The following is a 23,674-nucleotide window of genomic DNA, read 5'->3' as shown; positions in this document are numbered from 1 at the left end:
AGAAGAAAATGGAATACTAATTCGGTATATAGGGAACAGCCCGAGCCAGACTGCTAGGTGTCTGTCATCAGGCTCAAAACTGGGGCACATACGAAGAGTATGGCATATGAGGGAGGGTTGGCAGTGGAAAGCGCTGGGGCTCAAACTAACAAATTTCATTCTATCTGAGGGACCTAGGTCCTATTATGAAAGTGACCTTGTACTTTCTGTATTTTTTAAAACATCTCAGTAGGACACAGGGTGATCACAGGGGTGACACCTACACTAGCATCAATCAAGTGACACCAAATCGAGTCAATTTCCTTCCATTCTCTCCTCCCGTCAATAAAGTTGTTCCCATCCCACAGCATGGGAGTCCCACATTTTTTAACATTTCTTTGAAAACTGACTCTTGAAAACACAGATTAACTACTTCAATCTGTCCTGTTTATTAAAATACAGGCTTTAATGTTTATGCATGACGGTTACTTTCCAACACTGCTGAAGTCTGCTCTTGCTGTCATTTAAGCTCATAGCATCACAGCGTCATGGGGTAACCCAGGTGGAAGGGGATCTCTGAAGGGTTCCCATCCAACCTCCTCACAAAGCAGGGTCAGCTATGAGTGTAGATCAGCGTGCTCCATCAGGTCTTGAAAAACTCCAAGGACACAGACTGCACAGCCTCTCTGGGCAGTGTCTTCCCATGTTCGCTTGCCCTCGTGATGTTTCCTTATATCCAGTCAGATCACCTCCTCTTTCGAAGTGGTTTTCTCATGTGCCCTTGCCATGTACTGGTTCTGTTTTCTCAAAAACCTCCTTACGGGCACTGGAATTAAAAATGTTGTGCAAAAGCAGGAGTAATTCCTAAATAGGCAAGACCAGACCTTGGTTTCTGTGTTTTTCTCATTTCTTCTCTTAATTAAATGTTATCTCCCCATCCTTTCCCAACAGGTTGATCCAGCAAGGTATATAAACACAGGTTCAGCTGTCAGGACACATGTGTAGAGGACCACTGACTTCAGAAAAACTTTCAGCAGTGTCATATGCATAAGCAGTCTCTCAGAAACATGAGTAGCTAAAATGTCTCATGATTTAATACACACCTTCAGAATCATTCTTGTTTTGGAGCCAGAATAATCCATCCATTGTCTGTCAGTCACAAAAGCTGGAAACTAAACTTGCTTTTTTTGTGTTTTAAATGCAAGCTGATATTCTGAAATCATTCCTTGGCCCAGGAGCATGTGCTGGTAGCACATTAACCGCTGTGAGAACTGGTAACACTGCATCTGCACCTGGGCATGTGCTTTCAGACCTTGCACGACGGAGGGGAGAGAGAAGAGCTAAGCCATGCATAGGCTCCCCGTTTCCCTCAACAGGACAATAAAGCAGTAACTTGTTACATGAACGTCAACTCACATACCAAGATATTCCATTGAAATGATATGCTGTAATCTTGTGATTAGCTGTCAACAGATTGTCACTTAAATGTCATGCTTAAAGAGTTCTTTAAAATTGAATAGATTTAGCAGAGAATCAAGTCACACTGGGGAAAGTTTAGCTTGCAGGAGTTTGTTGTGCTGCTAGGTCTGAGCCTCATTTGGTTTTAATACAGTGTGTAATGACATGGGTAGAGCTTACCCATGTTTTGTATCGTGGAGACACAGCAAATTTTAATTAGTCATTTGTACTGACAGTAGAAATATCTACATACTCTAAGTAAGCCCAAACTGGAAGACTAGCATTCATTCCTTAGGGAACAGGCATGCTACCAGATCATGGGAATTGCCTGAGCACAGTCCACACTCGTTCACTATTAATGCATTTGTCATTCCTGAAAAGCATGACAAGATCCAAGTGCAAGAGGGCACGGGAGGCAGAGAGACTGTCAGTGCGTGCGCTTGCACTAGCTGGGCGCTTCCTAACACACGCCTGTAACCTCTACTGGTATTAAATAGCATGAATCCTCAATTCAGAATTGGGTTTTGCTTACATGGGGCTCCCTTGAAGTTTGTTATACCGTTTCCAGCAATGCCCAGTTTTCCAAGGAATGGCTTGCCCATTTCTCATGTTTTCTCTTGGTCATTTGTCTGACCAATTTTCAGGCCCCTCTCACCCACAGCAGCGCACACGTTTCTGTTTCGAGGGGCACTATTTTTCAGAAAAAAAAAAAAAAAAAAAAGAAAAAAAAAGTGGTAACACGTGGTGGCAGCAGTGAGTAGCAAGCAAGGGATGAGTAACTCGGTACTCCGGCTTCAAGCAAGTTCGTACAGTTGTTGAGCTTTCCACACACCTTTATTCCCTCCTCCTACCTGTACATTTCTACATTCTTTGTACGTATCTTTGCAACTCCAGGTATGATGTATGAGGGCATTTTATCCAGTGTGTGTACCCCAGCATCTCTAATAAGCACTTCAGATCACACATAGCGACAATGTGATCCTCCGATACACACGAGCAAAGTCACGCTTCTTATCTGTTTGCTGTTTAGCGCACTCCTCAAGTCCAGGTTGCACAAGCAACCTCTCATACATTATCTAGGGCCAGTTCAGGGCTGAGGATGGAAAGCTGAAGCCTACAGTGAAATGCAGAGGGAAGGGTCTGCCTTGCAATGGTAGGATGTCACGTCCTTATGCCTCTTCTTCAAACTGAGACATTTCCTTCTGAGCACCCCCTCGGGTACTGACAGCTCTTTGCCCCTTTTTTCTGGAGTCAATGGCAATGGTACCTGCAGTAGAGAAGGCAGCTCTTTTTGCTTAGCAAATCCTTTTTTAGAGTATTGAGCAGATGGCAAACATAGAAAATAGAGCTGTATGTGAGAGAGAAATAGTAACATAGAACCAGATAATCAAATAATGTTTGATATTTTCAAAACGTTTAGTTTTCTGAACATTGTTAGCATTCTGTGGTAATGTCAGTGCCTGGACATTTAATTTTGGAAATTACTTTGTGTTTGGGGCATCTGAGCAGCCTAATGATCAAACATCTCTGGGCTCTGACTCAAGAAAAGGCATAGTAAATGTCAGGACATCTGACAAGATCAGTATTTCTACCTCATTTTGAAACTTGTGAAGATACATTTGCAAATGACAGGCTGTAAATGGCAAGGCTTTAGGAACTGCTTCATGAACAGCTCTGCAGTCTGTGGAGCCGGGCAGAGCCGGTGACTCGGGGACCATCAAGGATCCTCCCCCACCGTAGGCTGCCTTTGCTCTTCAACCAGTGCCCCGCGAGGGAAGGGAGGAACATCAGCATGGATTTGCAGGCATGACAGAGAAGGAAATCTATCCCCAGAAAAGCTGCCAGCCATTAGCTACAACGGTAATTCCAAGCATCCGTTGCCCATCATGGAATTAGTGTCATTAGCGAGACATCCCTTCAAAGGCAGCTGAGAGGATTGGAAAACATGACAGCACATTGCTGTTTTACAACAACAAAACCCAAAAAGTGAACATTTGCAGGTTTTCATCAATTTTACAAAAAAATTGTGGACTGCAATTGTGATGGTCTAAAAAGCAATGAGAGAACTGAAGGCAGATGCATTTGCAGCAATGGTGATTTCAAAGCTGTTCCCATGAGACTGTAGTACTTGTAGTAAGTGCGCATGAAGAAGGGATGAAGGGCTGCTGAACCACTGCAGTCCTGGAACCGCAGTGATGCTGATAGGATTTAATGTGGGGAAAAAAACTAGTAAGGAAGGACTTTCCACTGATGCGAGGAAGTAATAGCCCAACAACGTAAAGACTGGTCAATCATGCATTGACATTTTGTCTTTTCCAGCCCAATGTGTGAAAGCTATTATTCCTAATGAATCCATATTCCTGTCTGTGCCTTCTCATGATCTATATTAAGTACTCCCACCACACCCTAGAAGTGTCCTCAGCAGGATTTTGTGTTGTTCACATAAGCTGATTTGTACCTTTGGTCTATGATGTACCGCAGAGATGATTATAACATTACCAGGCTGAAAAACCATTTCTGTAGTGTTGATGGAGGAACTCTAAACCCTAAGCATGCACAGGTGTGCACATCATTTATGCAAAAATATATAGTGCCCATCTAATATGCAAATCTATATTGAAATTGCAGCCTGAGGTGATGTGCTGAGGCCATATGCTACTACCTTCTGTTGAAATTTAAGTCTTTAGATTAAGTTCCTTGGCCTCCTGATTGAGGCATTTGTTTTGGAGCTACGCCTGCGGAAAGTATTTGCAGCTTCTGGTCAAAACGCATTTTAAGGGCAGGGGGGGAGGAGTGTAGGTATTTTAATGTGTAGACTTTGAAATCCCCACTTTTTGCCTGGGAGGAAGAGTTATCCTTGCCACAGGAGCTGCTGTGTGAGGTGAGAGGATGCAACAGAGGAAAAGAGAAACCCCATGTGACTGGTCCTGCCTGAGCCTGAAGCAATGCCCAGCCAAGGCATGAATGCTTATTTCTGAAAGAGATCTTATCAGCCCAAAAGAGGAAACAAAGACAAGATGTTAAAGATGTCCTTTGTTTTTCTCAGGGGCATCTCGAACTTTTGCTAGCCCTGTATGGTTTCCCAGCGCCTTGTCCTCAGGATGGAGCATTGCCTTGGAGGGGCACAAGGAGCAAGAAAGGAGGATGCTATAAACGTTGTTTGCATTAGCCTTGCATCTTCTGGAGATGTGAATATAGGAAAAGTAGAAAAGTGAACACAGGGAAAAAAAAAAATCCACCAACAGATTTTCTGCAGTTACCTGTTGCTTGCTTTGTCTTTTTAGCGGGTTTATGTTTTGGGAACATTTGGCATCACCTCCACCACGCAGTAAGTTTCTGTACTCTATGTGGTCATATGCTACACAAATGTAGTTGCTGAGTGTGACAATAGTTTCCCAGCACCGTTAGAAGATGGCAAGAAGCATGGTCCCATTGCAGTTTCATTAGCATAATTGGCATCTGCACTTATATGGATTCAGCATTACTGAAGCTGTTTCAAAGGGACTGATTATGTGCTGTATCCCTTGGAGCAGTATTTCAGGCAGATATCCCACTGGGATGGAGCAGACGTGAAAAGAAGCCCTAAATTTTATAGTGCTGTGTCAGTATTACTACAAGAAAAGTATAGTATCTAAAATAAGGTTATCACACATAGACAATTACCAGCTTAATGGACATACACTGTTCTTTTAGATTTATCTTCATCAGTTCTCTGTTATAGCTTCCCTTGATCATCTAATAGGTTTGTTCTTTCCCTAGAAACCAAAACTCAGCGTTTTCTGTTACTTGCATGTGAAATGTAGTCACTTCTTATGAAAATAAGGTGTAGCAGCACTCTAACCGCATTGACCTACCTACCCAAATGCAGCTGAGCAGCCAGCAGGGCAAAACCAGCAGGCAGGGTACAAAGCCACGCACTCGGCTGCCCCGGCTCTGGGGATCCAGACTAGAACAGCCAAATCGTTTCTGACAACGGCAACAGCTTCCAAAAGCCCCAACCTGTACCCGGAGACTGGTGGATTCAAGGATGTCCCAGCTACTCCTGCTTACTCCGGCCAGCCTTGAACTGCAACGTAAACCCCTCAGGAGGCCACACTTCTTTCTTTCCCCCTCCGCGCCCCATTGCATCCAAAAGCAGGTGTACTGCTTCGGGATAATTTTGCACTGGAAGATTACTGCAAGGATGCTGAAGAGGGTTACAGAACCTGACTTGAATTTTTTTCTTCTTTTTAGAAGTCATTCCAGTTGTGAGATAAATAAAGCAATTTTTCTTTATATATAAAAATATATTTATATTTGTATATGTGCTATACAAATTTAGCATCATATAAATGTTTGTATATTATGCAATAAGGAATAGTGAAATTATGAAAAATTATTTTTGCTAGTGTTACACTATGTTTACATGCAGCTGTGTACAACCTGTGAGACCTGACGGCTGCCAGGTTCCCCTGTCCGGGAGGGGACCCTGACTACCTACTGATAGTTTAGGAGGATGAAAGCTAACCCAGCGCTGCCTTTTGCTTCCACAGGTAGAAACACATCTGCATGTTCTGGAGGGCAGCGGTGACTTCTTTTTGGAGAAAGGTGTCCAACACTGGGTCCCTGCCCCTGCCATTCTGTTACTCAAGAATTGTGGGGAACTACCCCCAAGTCACGGGGCTTAGCAGCTACAGTATTACACCACGATTTGTCACGTGCTACAAATTAAGACATGACAGTAATGGGGAGCTAGTAGGTTTTCAGCTAGTCTGTTGTCCCTTGCCATCCCCAAGTTAATTTATCCCTTCCCATACCTTGACCATGCCAATTAAATGATTTTAATATATTCTGTGTTTCCAAATTAAGGATCGGTTTGTTTTCTTAACCCAAAAGGGACGAGAACACTGAGTGTAAATATAAAATATAATCTCAGGAAAGACCACAAGCTCCCTTAAACTGTCTTCGGGACACATGTCTGAGGAGAAAATTGGTTTTTCCATTTTCTTTATTAGACTGTTGTGGGACACAGCAAAGAAAGCATCTTGTTTGTCTTTTGATATATCATAGACAATAACCTATGAGATAATGTAAACCACTGCTAAATGAAAATATATTTTTAGGAGGATGATTAGACTTAATAAGAGTGTTTAGAAACAGCATTGAATGTCAGCGTGAATGCAAATAGAATACTTTTATTCTAAATTAAACAGATAAGAAAAGGGATTTATATTTTTTTTCTTTATTTTTGCAAGAAAAGAAAGAAAATCTAAGTTTACATTACAAAAGGAATAGAAAGGATTTCCTTGTTTAGTATCCAGAGTTTTCTTAAGAATCAATGGGTCGAACAGAAGCAGGATAGCTCTGGATCAAAAATGAGGGACCAGACATATGGAATTGGTGAGGTAATTAACATCATTTTCCTGTATGTTTCAAAGGAAGTGTGTTGTCTCCTGCACAAAAGCATTTGTTTTGACGTGAACAATCACCAGCTATCTCACAGCTTCTTTACATTGTTTCAGTAGGAAGAAAAATCGCAAAGTTTCTGTCTACCGTGCTCATTAAAAAGCACATTTAACGAGGGCGAAAGGGCTCTAGCTCAAGCAGTGAGCACGCTGAGATGTCCCAGTCTCACTAAGGGGATGTGCTTTCACACATGTGCACTTTGGCAGCAGCCAGCCGAAGCAGACCCATGGCTCCCACCCTCCTCTCCCAGCTCCGTGCTGTCCTTGGCCATTGCTGGCAGGATTATTTCTGTGGCTGTGCAATGAGCTGGCTCAGTGGACAGATCGGACTTATAAGATTGCTTGGGAAATAAAAAATAAAAATAAAAAAAAGGCAAAAAAAACCCTCAGGCAGAAAGAAAAAAGGTTTTTTTTCAGCCTGGCTGACCAGGTAGCAGAAAGCGGGTGCTTGCTGGTGCACCTGGGGTTGCTCACATCCCCTGCAGTGGGGGGTGGCAGCAGTGGGGGGCTGCTTACACCGGCCCACGTGAAACCACAGCCTCGCTGGGAGACTTCTCTGCCAAGGAATGGGAAAGAGTGAGGGGAGAGCTGAGGGCTCACTTCACCCACCCTGGCCTTTCTCAACAGGCAAGAGCATCACGCTGGCTTGGGGGAGCTGGAAAGTCATAATGGAAATGAAGGCAGTGCCAGCCCCAAGCGTTCAGAAATCCTGAGTCAGGCCTGCAGAAGTCATGAGGTCTTTAAAAATAAGAAAGGCAGTGTTCTTTTTAGTTCCTTGCTGCAGTGTTAGACTTTTGGATACATGAGATACTGCATGTACACATTCTTAAGACTTTTCAAACACAGGGACTAGATTCTTTCTTTGATACAACCATAAACCGAGATTTTCATGCTGTTCAGAAAACATCCTCAGTCTTGGCAACTGTTCATCTATCCAGGCATCCACCTAGCACATCTGACACTTGTGTATCAGGAAAATGAAGCTGGAAGATAACCCAATTAACACTTTCCAGGCTGCTGCTGCAGGCACCGGCTGCCTGGGTCACTGCCGGCCCTGGGCTGGCCATGATCCCTCGCTGCTGGCCCTGGGCTGGCCATGATCTCTTGCTGCTGGCCCTGGGCTGGCCATGATCCCTTGCTGCCGGCCCTGGGCTGGCCATGATCTCTTGCTGCTGGCCCTGGGCTGGCCATGATCCCTTGCTGCTGGCCCTGGGCTGGCCATGATCTCTTGCTGCAGGCCCTGGGCTGGCCATGATCTCTTGCTGCTGGCCCTGGGCTGGCCATGATCCCTCGCTGCCGGCCCTGGGCTGGCCATGATCTCTTGCTGCTGGCCCTGGGCTGGCCATGATCCCTCACTGCTGGCCCTGGGCTGGCCATGATCCCTCGCTGCCGGCCCTGGGCTGGCCATGATCTCTTGCTGCTGGCCCTGGGCTGGCCATGATCCCTCACTGCTGGCCCTGGGCTGGCCATGATCTCTTGCTGCCGGCCCTGGGCGAGCGGTGCAGCCCCTGAGCTGCAGGTACCCAGCCCCGGTGGGCGAGCTGCCGGGCCATCGATCCACTGGTGTGACACCCCCCCCTGCTTCAGGTCACATCCTGCTCTGGAGCCTGCTAAGTCGGTCATCCTCAGGCAATACTGCTCCCCCTCACCCTGCTGATTTAATTTTGCAAACATTCTGATGATCAAAACCTTGCACAAACCAGTAAAATTTTCAGAAAAAAAATATTTCAGAAGAGATATCTCCTTTGGCTTTACAGCTGATCAGCGAATGCCCATATGTATTATTTATTATGCCATCGAAGTGTTTTGACAGAGTTGGAAAATCGGCTAGCAGGAGACGGTTCCAGCTCAGCATAGCTGACAGTCCAAAAGAAATCACAAGAATGATTGCATCGGGTGAAAATCCGCAGCTCAGCACATGCAGACCTGCCAATATATACACCCAGATCTATATCCTGCATGGAGATACACAGCTTTTTACTGCCATGACTGAAGTGCCAGCTTTCTTCTGCCCTTCCTTCCTCGCCTGCACGGCCTCCCACAGCCCAGCCTCGTGCGGGCCTGTCCCAAAGCCTACTAAAAGAAAACAGACACTGATTTCAGGTAGTTGCATATGTGATTCTCAGCCAAAGTCACTTTGCCTCGCACAGTACTTCTGCTTCGCCTTCTGAATAATTATACGTGGCTGTCAACAACAGGCTAAGCAGCCACGGCCCCTTTTACGCAGCATCTGTCCACATCAGCGCGGAGGGCATTGCTGTGCTTCCACGGTGAGAGGGCGGCGGTAGAGTCTGCAGCCCTGAAGGTGTACATGTCTGCACCAGACGCCAGGTGAAGGGCTTTGCACCGGGTTTTTCCATGGGGAAGGAGCAAAGGCATTAGCTAGTAAAAGGACTTGGAGCTACATTTTATGCTGATTTGTTCGAGGCAAGGAGAGGCACAATTCTAGCTGGTCTCCGCAAGTGAAGTTATCGATGATCTCTAACACCAGATGCGATCACAGGGGAGAGCTGGCCTGCTGCTCCGATCAGCCGCAGTGCAAGGTTAGTGGCTGGCCCCTCTGGGTGGCTGGGGAAGGTGCACCAGGGGCTGAGGCACCATGCAGCAAAACAGCTTGCTTTCCTCTGCCAAAAGCTGCCAAGGAGCTATGGATTCGGGGCTCTTTATGCCCTGTGATGCTCTGATGAACGTCTTTATTTTCTGAAAGTGTCAAAAGCACAGCCAGGTTCATTCACCTTGACCTCACGGATTTGTCCCCGTCGCAAATGTCGCAGACCTCTGGAGTGGCAGTGCCATAGCCGTAACCTCCTCCATGCAAACCCCAGCAGGAGGGACCCTCCTCAAGCCTCACCTCCACCAGTCACATGCTCCTGCCCCTTTGCCACAGATGTCAGTGGCCTTACAGCCCTGCCCATGGCACGGAGCCCACCGAAAACGAATCCAGCCAGGACCCTGAGCAGTGTTCGTGCCTGTAAGTGCCTGAAATCAGTGTCTGTTTTCTTTTAGCAGGCTTTGGGACAGGCCCGCACGAGGCTGGGCTGTGGGAGGCCGTGCAGGCGAGGAAGGAAGGGCAGAAGAAAGCTGGCACTTCAGTCATGGCAGTAAAAATACTGGCCAGGTTACCTGTTAGCTGACACCAGCCACCACTGCTGCCTGTCTCGGCATCCTGCACCACTGCCTGAGCCTGGCAGGGCATGGTCCCTGGGAGAGAAAATGCCCTTTTGTTCCGCGCCTGTACAGTGCGTACTGCTGGAATGGACTATCTTCAGCTGGAAGTGTCTTGCTTCGATATTTATAGAAAGTTGCAAAAGAAACTAACGGCAGAAAATTTAGCTATACCATTAATAATAATTATATAACAAATATAGCAAATAATATATATTATATAGCAAATAATAACAACAATAAAATGAAAACGTACCTATATAGCCAAATGCCTGCTCTAAATGACAGCAGTAAGGAAATTTATGTATTTATATGGGTAAAATGTATAGATATGTGTGGGTGGGTGTGCCTGAGCCATATTTCAAATGCAAGGAGGATGCTACTTAGCATTGTATCTATGGAAGCTCTAATGGCAATTCTCTTCCAAGATTCATGTCTTGGAGGACATTCAACTTAAAACCTACTGTGATAACATGAGGTGGTTTAAATTCCACAGTATAATTGCATGACATAATTCCTGAAAACCTAATAAAGTAATCTTAGAATATTTTATAAAATTGGAAAACCTGCAGTTTAGAAACAAAAAGCCACTGCGTGTGCAGCATTTTCAATACCTGTTCACATTCTGCTTCACTTACTAATGGGCTTGTGTGCAAATGCAGAGTCTTTCCCTAAATCAACACTATATTGCACAGACCAGTCGACTGTACAGTACCACTGCCAAATATGCTACGTGGAACTTTTCCAGTATTTCAATTTAATTATACTGTTTCAGTGTATGTAAATTTAAATTTAGGAAATTCACCTCATGGCAATGTAGAACTCCACAGTTAGTACTTTAGGGAATATTTGGTGTTAGTGTCTTCAGTAAAAGAGCTTTAATTACATTCATCCCAGTGCTGGCTGATCTGAAGGTTATTCTCTCCACTTTTCCAAGGTAAGTGCAAAACCTGGCTATTTAAAAAATAAAAATACAGGCTATGCAGCATGCCCTATGAGTTAAGAAACTCAGGCTGTGGCAGGTGAGGACGGAGAGCATGTTTGCCGGCACGGATCCTGAACCGAAAACACACCACCTGCAGCTTGCTCATGTTCAGGGCTCAATCTTTGCACCTACTGAAAGAAAACACACACTGATTTTGGTGCTGTAGTGTCAGACCCAGCTAGCAAAGAGCTGAAATGCCTTTCTGATTTAATTTGTCATGGCATATGTTCTAGGAGGGGGGGAGAGCATGTTATCAAATTGTAATTAATAATAAAGTTGTAGGTGTTTTAATAGATTCTCTGTGCATGACAATTGTCAGGTCCAAAGCAGCTCTAGAATCAGTTCTAAAGAAAAACCTCAAACTAAAATAACCATATATTAAGTTCTCTAACTGCTGTGACTGACAAGAGTACTAACCCTTTACCTGTACAACTCCATTTCTTTTTAATATTTTATACAAATAGAAATCCTTTAGCATGAGAATGAAGACAACATCATGAAAACAGGAATAAGGTTGTCTATTAAGATGCAAAGATAAATGCAAACTGTTTGCTTCATTTTCCCTTCTTTGAGTTACAAATTTCTCGCTGTCATGAAAAACCTTTTCATCTTCCCTGAAATTCATCACTGTGGCACTCGGTTGACAAATATATTCATCACAGTAGTGTATTTCCCAGAGATTCCTGTCTTCAGCCTCAAGCCCTTTATTCCTTTAGATGATAAAAGTCTTTATCTGAGAAGAGTTTACATAGATACCTGTCTGGCTGTAGGCTCACATACACCATCAAAGTATTAAAAAAAATCGTACTTCAAGAAAAAAACAGCTTTAAAGTAGATATTCTTTATGACAGAATCTTTTATCCACCACGCATGTACAGTGATCGTCTTTCTACTGTATTTGGACAATGAAGTGCTCTCTACTATAGCAATTAAGGAGCCTGTAAGTGTATTTTATGAACTTAAAAGTTTTATCTGAGGTTCTCAGTGTGTGGCAATGCAGCTGCATTACTACATTTGTATGCGAAATAGCCATTTACATAATATGGTAGCAGGCAATAAATTATTACTAGGTGAGAATACATGTGTCTAGTTGCTGCGTTTTGGTTTATATTGCAGTCTGGAGGGGAACAAGAGCTGAGAAAGTTGACTATTACTGCAGCAACTGTGGTATTGGCAAAACAAGCGTTTCTTCACCTTTACCGTTCTTTGCAGGACACGTTGTCCTTGTTTTCATGGCACCTACTCCAGCGGTACCGGGTGTGAAAGGGGAACTTGTAAAAGCAGAATCCCAAATTGTCCCCCTTTCTGAGCTCCCGTTGTGTTACATGTAGCTAATTTTCAGAGGTCTTATTTCAACTGGAATCTGGCTATTTAAAAAAATGTCTTTCACACACCCCCCCACGCCGGTGACCACTTAAGTGCTTTATAACCAAATATGTAAACTATACCTCAGAATCACTTTCCCACAACTGAAACCAAAGCACTCTGAAAGCAAATCCCAGAGGATATAGTCAATAAAGCATCTCTAGCTCATCAGGAGAGGAAATTTATGTATGCAGAAATCCTCTTTAAACCAGCAGCTGGCTGGGATATTAGAATTACATCATCCACCATCAGAGAGTAAGGGGTTCAGATGCTCAGAAACATCTTGTTTTAGAAGTCATAACCTTTATTTTGCTTCTCAAATAAAAATCAGCATTTCCACTCTAATACTTCCACTCTCTTCACTTATCCATTTAATATATTTGCTAGAGCCCTGGTGAAACACATCTTTACCAAAATATCCCTGTGTAGCAGGTTACATAAAACCTCCCAACAAGATTTTAAGGGTGCATTAAGCTTTTGGCTAGCCAAGATGACTGACCAAAACTCAATCCTTTTTGTGCTTCACTTTGGGCGTTACTCTTTGAAGAACTGGCCAAGCCTGAAAAAATAATTTGCAAGATCACATCCCACTGGAGTTTCCAGTTAGTCAATACTGTCCATTCCGAGGTACAAGGAGCAGGGCAAAAAGAAATGTTGGGGCATTTATTTGTTTGTATAAACAAACCAGAATATTTTGTTAAATAAACATTGATAAAATATTCTATTTATATAAATAAATATAAAAGAAAAATTATATTCGGTAAACACTAATTCAAGTTAAGTTGATGTGAGAAGAGTGCTGATATTTACAGTGTTTTAAGGAGTCATCCTGGGATGTGCTAATACTAGAAAATATGTTAATTATGACTTTTCTTTCTCTTCCCTTGTCTCAGTTTACCTTTAAAGGTACTGTTGATTTATTTAATTTGTATTAGATTCTTTTTGGCTTTACAGCTACTCAGAATTAATAGTTTTCTATGATCACATTCCCAATGGTGTACAACTTCTCACTAATGTTTGGACGGGTTTGAGATTTATTAAAAAAAGAAATCGTAAGAAGATTTGGGATAAAAATCTCCTCTGCGTAAAAGTCAGCCCAGAGCCCAGTGTCCTTTATACCCTTTTTATGCCTCTTTTAGACTCGACTCTGTCCTGCTGAAGAAGATAAAATTAATTTTATGTGGGAAAAAAGTTGCACATTATTTAAACTAGAAGAAATGTGAACAAGATTTCTAATACGCAAGGTCAAGACAAAATTCCTACCTTTGTAAAAGCCACCTTTGTATCCCCTTATTTGATATATACTTTACCAGTAATACTGGCAATCAGGCAGCATAAGGATAGACCAAACATCTTGCAAACACCCCACAACATTTTTCCCATGAAAATGCAAGTGATAATTTCTTACCATTGTTGCCTCACTCTATATAATTTTCTGTTTTCTCTCACTTCTACTTGCATTTCCCTTAGAATACATGACTGATAGGATCTTACAGCTGCGTGGCAGGTCCCTGCTGCTTGCTGACTGTACAAAGGGCACTCATATTTGCCCTACCCTCCTCTGGGAATTAAATTTGTTCTTTGAATAAGGAGGGCACATGAGTTCTCTCTCCTCCTGTCTGCATCAAACAGGGATAAAATTGGTCAAATGAGCATCCATAAGCATAACGGTGCTTTAGAAATGCCAATCGATGATATTTGATTGACGATGCCATTATGACATTGAATATTTTTTCATTACAATCAGTAACTATGAACAGCCAATGATTCCAAATGTAATCTCTGGGACAGAATTACAAAACCTTGACTGTTCTAGATTTGAATGGATAAAATGTGTCACAGCATGTGTAAAAACCTTTATGATGATGCTCCCAGCAAGCGATTATGAAATGAGTGTGGTTTCCATCGGAAGACTAGCTCCCAAGGAATGCTGATTCAGGGTCATAAAGACAAATGCATCCCCTCATAGGAAATTATAACATTATATTGATTTCAGACACCTTGTATGCTGTGCAAAAATAAAATCGGCTCTGCTTTGATTTAGGAGTGTGGGACAGTGGTAATCAGGTCTCCTGGATTCTATTCCTAGCAACAGCAGTGACTCACGCCGTGACCTTGTGTAAGTCTGTCAACCTCTGTGCCTGTTTGCTCATGTAGAAGAATGAAAAAAGAATAAATACCTACTTCGCTGGGGTTGAAACCTTGGTTAGAAAGAGCTAAGTATACAGGCTTTCCTGGCAAGCTAAATAAATCATGAGCATGTCTCAGATGAGGTCACAAAACGCCTCCAGTATGAGGTTTCTACGGTCTCTTCAGTTCGATCCCATTATGTATTTCCGTGCAGCGCACATGGTCCTATCTTTAAAGCACTGGGCAGTGTTACACACTGTGGGGTAAGTTACAGTGTGAAGTTCTAACGTTAACATTAATGGCAGCCGTGCAGCTAAAGCCTATGGCGCTCTGCTGAAAGTGTGCCCTCAGGAGAGTGGTGTTGCCAATAATTTACAAACCATCCGATTAAAGAAGCGTTGTGGAAATGTCTAACTTATGCAGATGTATATTCTGAACATTATCAGAAATGTTGTGGCTTTCAGTAAGTTTGTACGTCTATATTCATAGACTTCTGTGAAACATCTTGTTATTGTTCCTAAGGGACACCTGGGAGGTTGCCTACCTTTAAAGATAGGCATTTAAAGATAACATACGTGAAGTTACGCCAAAATATATGGTAATAAGTGAACAAGAAGCACTCCTTTCCTTAAAGCACAGTTACATTGAACTTGAGGTTTCATTTCTATTATTTCCATTACTTTGCAGTCAAATACTGTATTTTGTGGTACTAGTGGACCAGATAATGTTGTTGGTGATATTCTCACGTTTTTATTTCAGTTGTTATAATCATTTGGACCATTTTATGCAGAGTAAGAATAGGACAATAATTCATATTGTGACTTGAGAAAAAGTATCCACAAACAACTGATTGATATCAGGGAAACAACGCTCAGAAAATTCCCCATTTCTGCGTTACCCACCTTCATGCATGCAAGCCATCTCAATAACCACTTGTGCTTAAACTGAAACAGATGGGTACCTCCAGGACTGGTATGGTAACTTCCACGTTTTACCACTTAATTTTTTTCGTGTTATAACTCACAGAATAAAACCCCCAATGATCTCAGGTCAGAATTCAGTTGGTTGATGACATAATTAAGTACATATGGTAAACCCAACAGGCTTGGACCCTAGCTACAGCCCAAGTATTGGTGTAAGGAGCCTGGGAACCAATAAAAAAAAGATGTGCCTTCCCCTATGGAAACAGTGCCTGGCTCCAAGCTGAAATAGGTTACAGTGGTTCCAGGTGCAACATTTTTGTTTGACGAGTTGTCTACATACAGAAATTACTCTAAATAGTGGGTGAACTGAAAGTAGATGTTTTTCTGAATAACTCCATAAACTGATAAGCTTCACAGGAGGAAGCAGAACTTTATCAGCTCCCAGACATTCTTTTCACTTTGAAAAGGAGCAGTCTAATTTGGGGACAGACAAAGGCAATGTTTCCTGATGTCATTTTCTCCTTCACTGACTGCATTGATAAAATTATCTCTAATTTCCACAACCATCAGTCTCTACAACTTTGTTATCAGTCCTGAACCATTTTGCATAGTGTCAAAATCAACCTGTTTTGTATTTGCATACACCATGTCTCTATTCACAAACAAAGAAAAAGTAGTTACAAGGCACAAGTAGTAAATTAGGGGGCTATCTGAAATGAACTAAAACATTTATTTACCATAACCAGCGTTTCTGGACATGTCTAGATGTCAACAAAAACGATTTGGAAAGTGTAACCACGTTGAGTTTTTTTCCTTTGCCTGGGAAAATAGGATTGCAATCTTCAGTGGGCAAAATAAAATAACATAAAGAAGCACACCCCATCAGGCCACCACTATTCAAAGGTAACGGAAGATCTGCCTCAGCTAGCACCTACAGAAACCCCTTCTGTTCTCACCCTGCCAGTCATCAAGAAAATATGTTCACGTGCCAGGCTCTTATTGGAGTCAACTACAAGCACATGAGCAGGGGGCAAAAACACTGTGGTTTTGTGCGCGTTGTGAGTGTTCACATAGAATACACTTAGTTGCTTTATTAAACTTCCTTTCTCCTTAAGGTAGTACTAAAGAATAAGTAGATTTAAGTACACGTGGAGTGTTAAGAAGTCACAGTCTATTTTGAAGCTATGGGAAAGTCAAGAAACTTGAAACGTTCGTTACCTATAGCAGTATGCAATGCTAAAACCACCAGTCTGTAATATTTTTTTGGGGGGGTGAGGTGGGAATAAAATTGCAGGAGAAAATAACACTTCCAAATCACAGTTACCATGCTGGGCGGGCTGACTGCAGCGTTATTTTATGGAAGATGAAAAAAACCTTCAATTTCAGTGTTCCGTACACTGCTTTCCGTTCCTTTCACAAGAGGTTTGCAAAGTCCTACCTACGACGATGTCCTTTGTGTTCGAGGGACAGAGGGCCACCACCGAGCCCCTGAGTTACTTCTCCAAACACAGTATGAAAATCACGCAGGTGACCTCTACTGATCCGCCGCCCAAAGCAGACTCGCGTTTAATAGTGAAGTGACCTGTCACTTCTCAGAAGCGAGCCTCATGTACTCCGCTTGTAGATGGCCGCTGCGCCTCATCATTCGGCGGCTCTCGGTGCCCTCGGCGCTGCCCGGCGCCGTGCCGCCTTCCCTCCCGCCCCCGCGCACGGCGCTCGCAGCGGGGCCTGCACGGCCGCTCCGCCAGGCGCGGCCCGGGCCGCACCACGCAGCTCCCGCCCGCCTGGGGCCTGGCGCCCGCGGGGTGCAGCCGCTAGCACGGCGGCGGGCAGCGCGCACCGCGGCTCCGCAACACGGCTCCGACATAAGCAGGTGGGAGCGGGGCAGCGCTCCCCCCCCGCGGCGGCCAAGGGGCTCACGCCAGCCCCGGGGTGGCGGGTGCGGGCCGCGGGCGGGGCGGGGCCGGGCGCTCCCCCGGGTGAAGGGCCAGGGGCTGAGCGCTGCCTTTGGCCGGGGGGTGCCAGCTGACCCCCGCCTCAGGCCAGACCACTAGCCCGGCCGCGCCGAGGGCCCCCACCTGGGGGCTCTCTCGCCAGGTCGCCGAAACCAGCTCTGGGGAAGCCGCGGCGACCCCCGCGGAAACCGCGGCGGCCACGACCCCGCCGCCCCCACGTGCCCATCTCACGTCCTCTCCCCCTGCCAGCCCGCCTCGTCCGCCCCACCAATCAGCGCCGCCCTTACTCCGCCCCGACCGCTGCGGGCCAATCAGCACCGCCCTTGGTGGTGCTGGCCGGGGCCGCGGCCGGCGGCGCGGGCGGGCGCCTTTGATGCCGGCGGGCGGTTAATTCGGGAAGCTCCTCGGGAGCTCGAGGGGAGCGGCGGGGCGGGGCCGGGCCGCGGGGCGGGGTGCGAGGAGGCCCCGCCCCTGGCGAGCCCGCCGCGCGCCGCCGCCCGCGAGTTCGGCGCGAGGCCCCGGCGCGGGGTGGCGCCGGCGGCCGCGGCGGCGGCGGGCGAGGAGGGGGGCGTGGCCGGCGCGCGGGCGGCGGGGGGGCGGGGCGGCGAGCGGAGCCGAGTCGTTGGTGGCCGGAGGCGGCGGCCGGTCGGTGCGGCGGTCTCGCCATGGTGTTCCTCAAACTCCGCGAGCAGGTGGGTGCGTGGGGGCGGCTGCCGTCGCCCGCCTCTCCCTTCCCTCCCGGTGCCGCCGGGCGCGGCGGCTGCGCGCCCTTCCCCGCCCCCTCCCGCCGCGGTGTGGTTGTGCGTGCGTGTGTGTGTGTGTGTGTGTGTGTGTGTGTGTGACAGGCGGCGGGCAGGGGTAGGCAGCATGGCTGCTGCTGCGGCCCGCTGGGGCCGGGTGGCGGCCGCCCGGCGGCGGCAGGCGCCATGTGCTCCGAGTGCGGGCGCCGGTGCCCCCTCGGTGGCCCAGCCGGGCGGCCGGGGGCCGCCGCCCCGCGCAGGTATCGGGCCTAACAGGTGGCTGCAGCGGTCCGCCCACCCCCTGCCCTGCCCTGCTCTCCCCGCCCTGGCGGCCCGCCGGCTCCGGGCGGAGGGACGGCGGGACGGCGCCCTGCTCCGCGGGGCTGCCCAGGCCGCCGGTCGCTGCCTCCCCCCCGCCCCGGGGAGGCCCGGCGGGGGTGACGAGGGGGCTCTGCGGGCTCCCCCGGCCAGCCCTGCTCCGCGCCCGTGTCCTGGGAAGGGGAAGGTGCCCGGGTGGCGCGGTGGAGCCCGGGCCCGAGCGCTGCCCGCTGTGAGGGGAGCGGGCTGGGGGCAGCCGGGGCGGGAGCGGGGCCCTCCTGCCGGGCCCGCGGCCTCGCGTGCCCCAGCGCTGCCCGCTCCGTCCCCGCGCGCAGCACCTTTCCCTTTGGGGCCTTTAAAATCTTTTGTTCGGCTGCTGTCTCTTTCTCCGGAGCTGTCTTGACAAACCTCCCCCAGCCCGTGCTCCCCTTCTGAAAAGGAGAAGGTTTTTCGTGCCTTCAGTGGTTTGTTGCTTTCATCACATCACACCCTTCTTTGTTTGCTGGACTCTTCGGTTTCCAGCCCAGCTTGTGAAAAATACTTGTCTTTGCCGCTCTGTCCTTTCCTGTGTCTCCCCTGTCCTACCTATTGTCTTCTGTGCAGTATCAAGATACAAAGGTGGGAGGGTCTGCCTTGCCAGTTTGCCGCGTGTAAGAAGATGCTTGCTAGAAAATGTGTTTGCTCGTGCTTGCACATCTGTTACACCAAATTATCTGTAAAAACTCATACACGCTGCTGTTGGTCTCCTTGATACTCTTGCGATAACTGACTGCAATGCTTGGAGACCCCACTGCCAAAAAAAAGAAGCCCCACAGGAAAAAAAAAGAACCAAACCATAAAAACCAACAAAAAACCTGACACCTAGAAACTTGGCAGGGGTTAGGCAACTGGTATCCTGTGTCTGTTTATTATGCTGATCAGTGTCAGCTCATCCTTACCTGCTAGTCCTTTCATCGGTCTGCACATACATCTGTCTTTTTACACTTAGGTTGCACAGTCCCTAGGGATTTTGTTTGAAAAAATGTTTAGCTGGGATCTTTTATGTCCTGTGTTGTATGTAAACTTAGTGAAGTCTCATATTCTTTCTAGAACCTCACCTATGAAGGAGCAATGAACCCAAAATGCACTTTGTGTCTTTGAGTTAGGTTTCTTTATAGGCTTCATTACTGTTGTTCTATGGGAGGCTCTGCACAGAAACAAACACTTGTTCATCTCTTCTGTTAAATAAGCCCTTCTGTTAAAACCAAGAAATACAACTCTTCTGCAAGTAAACATGGTGAAATAACTCGCAAAACCCCCACCATCAATATGTTAACATGAAGGTACTTTTCTTCTGGGAAGGATCCTGCTATTGACTGATGCTGAGCTGAAATACTGGGCTGTGGGACCACTGGTCTGACAGAGTAATGCATGTGAAGCTTTCGGCTTCTATCGTAATGCAAGTTTTAATCCAGAAGCATGAGGTGGATTTCTTTAGAGGCTTCATGGATCTGTAAAGGTGCATTGATACGCTGGAAGTGGAACTGTTCTTTCACTTAAAAGGGGTGGGTGCTAGGGGTGGGGAAAGGAGGCAGAGGAAGAAGGGAGAGAGGGGAGTACTGGTTTTGAAGAAGCTTTTGTAGAGGGAGTGATTTTTAGCAGCAGCTGTATTTCTGCTAGGTGTAAGTTACTTGATAAATAAGTGATTACAAACTAAATTCTGTTGAAATGGCTTTCTTTAAGAGTGCCCAAAATCATGAGGCATCATTAACATGAACTATTTCAGTTTTGCTAGTTACAGAGAATTCCTCCAGGTCAGTGTTCTTGTGCAGTATGCTGCAAGATGTCTTGACTTCGGGATGGGGTGCTGTGCTAAGATTATAACACCACCTGCTCGTTATAAAAACTGGTGTTGTATGAAATAGAGGTGTTTATCGTCAGTGTTTTATGCAACATGATTCATTTTTGCTTGAACTGTATGTATGCTTTGCTCCACAGTGATGCATTCGTTTAGAATAAAGTAAATGTCATGTGTGTGTTTGTGGTCCCTATAGTGAGTCTGTCTGCAGTGGTGGCTGTGTTTCACAGGGAAGCTCAAAGGCTGCTCTGTTGCTTACACTGTTCAGCTAGTATGAAGGAGGGAAGTGATTTGCTAGTTTCCTTCTACAACAGTTAGATTAATAACTTTCTGGAACAAAAATTTAATAAAATACTACTTCAGTGTAATTCTCAAGATTATTTCTTTCCAAAAATCAACATAAACTTGTTGATTTTGTTCTTTGATAGTGCAGAAGGGCTCTGCGTTTTTTATTTAGATGTCAGAATTATGCTGGGCGGAGACAGAGTTGGGGCATACAAGCAGCTTGATATTTTCTTACACTTGGTTTAGTTTAGTTTTTCAAGCTATTGCAAGCTTGGGTAAAAGAAGCACTTGAGAACTTAAAATGAGGTGAGAAATTCTGCTCTGAGGCTCTTAGTTGAGCTCAGAGGCTGAAATCCCAGTTCCACTTGCAGTTGATTTAATTTACTTAGTACACTGATAAACAAAACTTTGATCCTACAGATGCTTAATGTGTTTGTGAAGCTCAAATATTTGGTTGTCTTTGGGGGCTGATTTGATACCTTTAACTTTCGGAATAAAGGGTTTCCATGCACTGAGAAGAGTAGGGTTCAAGAAGCAGCCAGGAGGTATGTCCACAAATTTGTGTTAACGCAGCTCAAGGTTTATTGCTTTGCAGTCCTAGGAGGTAGGAATATCTTTAAAGTTTTGAAATAATTCAGGGTGTGTGTTGTACTTCCAGAGATGACTTATGTTTGCTCTCAACCTATATTAGGTATCAAAAAAACCCCATAAGCCATGTTTGCAAAAATTGTATTTGAAGCTAAACTGAACAATATTGAACAAAGTTGATACATGTAATGCTCAGTAGCAAACTTTAACTCTGGGGTAGAAAGGGTAATCATTCAAATGTCAAGTTAGAAGCTGTAGATTGTTCTTGTTGCTTGATTTGTTGTGCAGTGTTGGACAGACGTGTTTAAAAATAGAGGAAGCAAATATGCAAATTATGTCACCGAAGGTTAAGCCACTCAAGGCAGAGGTGAAAAATATAGTAAGTGTGCCTTATGATTAAGGTGTTTGCTCTTCAGTTTGTTTGCCTTCCTGCTGTCTTCATAGATTGGTGCTCATGTACCAGGTTCTTCTGGATGAGAAGCTGCTTTAATTGCTAAAATGCCAAGTGAGAGGGAGGCTGTAAAAGTTTGTTTGTTTCTTCCTGAAACAGTCTCCTGTAAGAAATGCACTGAAAGCAAAGTTTAAGTCAAGGTTTGCTGATGGTTTGTGGGGTTTTTTTTGGGTTTTTTTTTTTGGGTGGGGGGAGGTGTGAGATGCAGGAGCAAAAAGGAGTAACTTGCTTGTAAGTCCATAATGGTATGCCTTGGTCTCCTGTATAAAAGCCCTCTCAACTCTGCATAACCTAACCCTGAAAGGCTAAGTGTCTTCTGGTGTTTTGCTATTCAGTCATAGTGTCTGGGTACATTAACTGTTTCACAGAACAGGTAAATTCTTGCTTTAAAGGGTCGCAAGTTAGGCCCTCTTACACCTAAGGAGTAATTGACAGCCTAGTTTTATTTAGTGGGTAGGTGAAATTTGGATTACCTTACAGCTGAGGGGATTCATTGCTTTTCTGTTACAAGCCTTACCTGTGTATGTGCCTACAGGTCATCTTTTAGGTTAGAGTAAGCCTACATTTCAGTATAGTTTTATTGAAATGCATGAAGCCCTGATCAAAACTGGTGGACCGTTTTCTTTAATTTTGCAGCTGTATAACTATTTGTAGTAAAGCTCATTGGATGCAGTGTCATTATAGTTGGTAAAGCTTTATTTTTTCTTTCAGTACATCATTATTTTAATTATGCATAACCTGTCTTCTCTGAATCTTAAATATGTAATAGGAAGAAATATTAGGCCTCATAATAATGGGCATTTGAAAGGAATTTGTATGGGATTTTTCTTAAGACTACTAGACTGCGCTTGAGGCAATGCGTTTATTCCCAGAAGTCAGATGTGAGTGGAAAGGATTGGAGTATGAACAACTGCATGAGGATACTGGAGTGACCACTTATCTTGAAAGTCCTTGAACAATGAGAGCACTGACTTCTTTATTGCCCATTTATATCTTTCTCGTAGCGAAGATGGATCTTGTTCAATTGGCAGTTCAACAAATGTTTGCAGTGTCATAGTGAACGCTCTGAATGCCTCTCTGGTTGCTATTTTCATTACTGCTAGCATTAGACTTCATTCTTTTAGAATTCATGCCAAGAATAAATGTCCCAACTGGTTCCTTGTTACCCTTAAGAGGAGGAATGGTCTCCTGTGGTGATGAAAAGGAGCTGCTGCTGTTCGATGAGGGAGGGTTATGGTGGGAATGAAATTGCATGGTATTGCTCCACTAGTTCTGTTCTGACGCAGACTAATGAGATATGGGTTTAATAGTTGTTCTTTTTTTTGGTAGAGGTTACTTTTATGTTACTGTTCTTTAAAAAGCATGACTTTTGGGAATCTTGTCAAAGTTGAGAACCACTCTTTCTGCTCAATTCTCCATCATGCATTCTTCCTAAAATTTGCATCTAATCTTTATTAAATGTATATAAGATAACTAAATTAGGTAGTTGTAATAAATATCAAGACACCTTAAGTCTTAGGTTAATTCTTGTGTTCCCAGGCAAAGAACTCACATGTACTGAAAAGATAAGTTTCTTTAATTGGTGGACAACTTTGAGTAACTTGAACTCTGTTTATCTTGTTATACAAAGTAATTACCAGCCCTTCCATTAGAATGTGTTGAGAGAACCTGGTTCTACCATGTGTTCGTTTTGGGGGATCAGATTGCCTGATGATAACTCAGGAACTTTGGACTTGCGAACAAGCAGTTCTTCTCAGTCAAGAAAATAAACTTTTTTTTTTTTTTGGGGGGGGGGAAGAAAAGGTGGGAGAGAAACAAAGCAAGCCTTGATTCTACAGGCAGATACTTGTGGCAGATCCTGTTAACTCAGTGGCCTTCTGTGAGGGTATAAAGGTCTATTCATGTAGATAGCATCAAAGGTCTGTGACCATTACTTGGAGGCAAATATCAGGAGAGAAAAAATGAGGCAAATATGTGCTTGCGTATGAAGAAGTGCCTGCCTTAGCACCCACAAAAAAGTTGAAAATTCCTATGGGATAGCTGTTGAGACT

General features: G+C 45.0%; 1 protein-coding gene across 1 annotated transcript in view; it reads left to right on the top strand.

The window, feature by feature from the left end:
- The first annotated feature begins 17,943 nt into the window (after positions 1-17,943).
- The window catches only part of ANKRD28 (ankyrin repeat domain 28), a 128,596-nt gene continuing 122,865 nt past the window's right edge, over positions 17,944-23,674 (top strand). The window contains exon 1 of the mRNA XM_056336589.1: positions 17,944-18,096. Within this exon, the coding sequence (XP_056192564.1) occupies positions 18,070-18,096 (27 nt within the window). The 5' untranslated portion in view covers positions 17,944-18,069. The remainder of the gene's footprint in view (positions 18,097-23,674) is intronic.

Source organism: Falco biarmicus, chromosome 4 (genome assembly GCF_023638135.1).
Source record: "Falco biarmicus isolate bFalBia1 chromosome 4, bFalBia1.pri, whole genome shotgun sequence".
Lineage (NCBI taxonomy): Eukaryota > Metazoa > Chordata > Aves > Falconiformes > Falconidae > Falco > Falco biarmicus.
The sequence above is the reverse complement of the archived record's forward strand: the minus strand, read 5'-3'. Positions and strand labels throughout refer to the sequence as shown.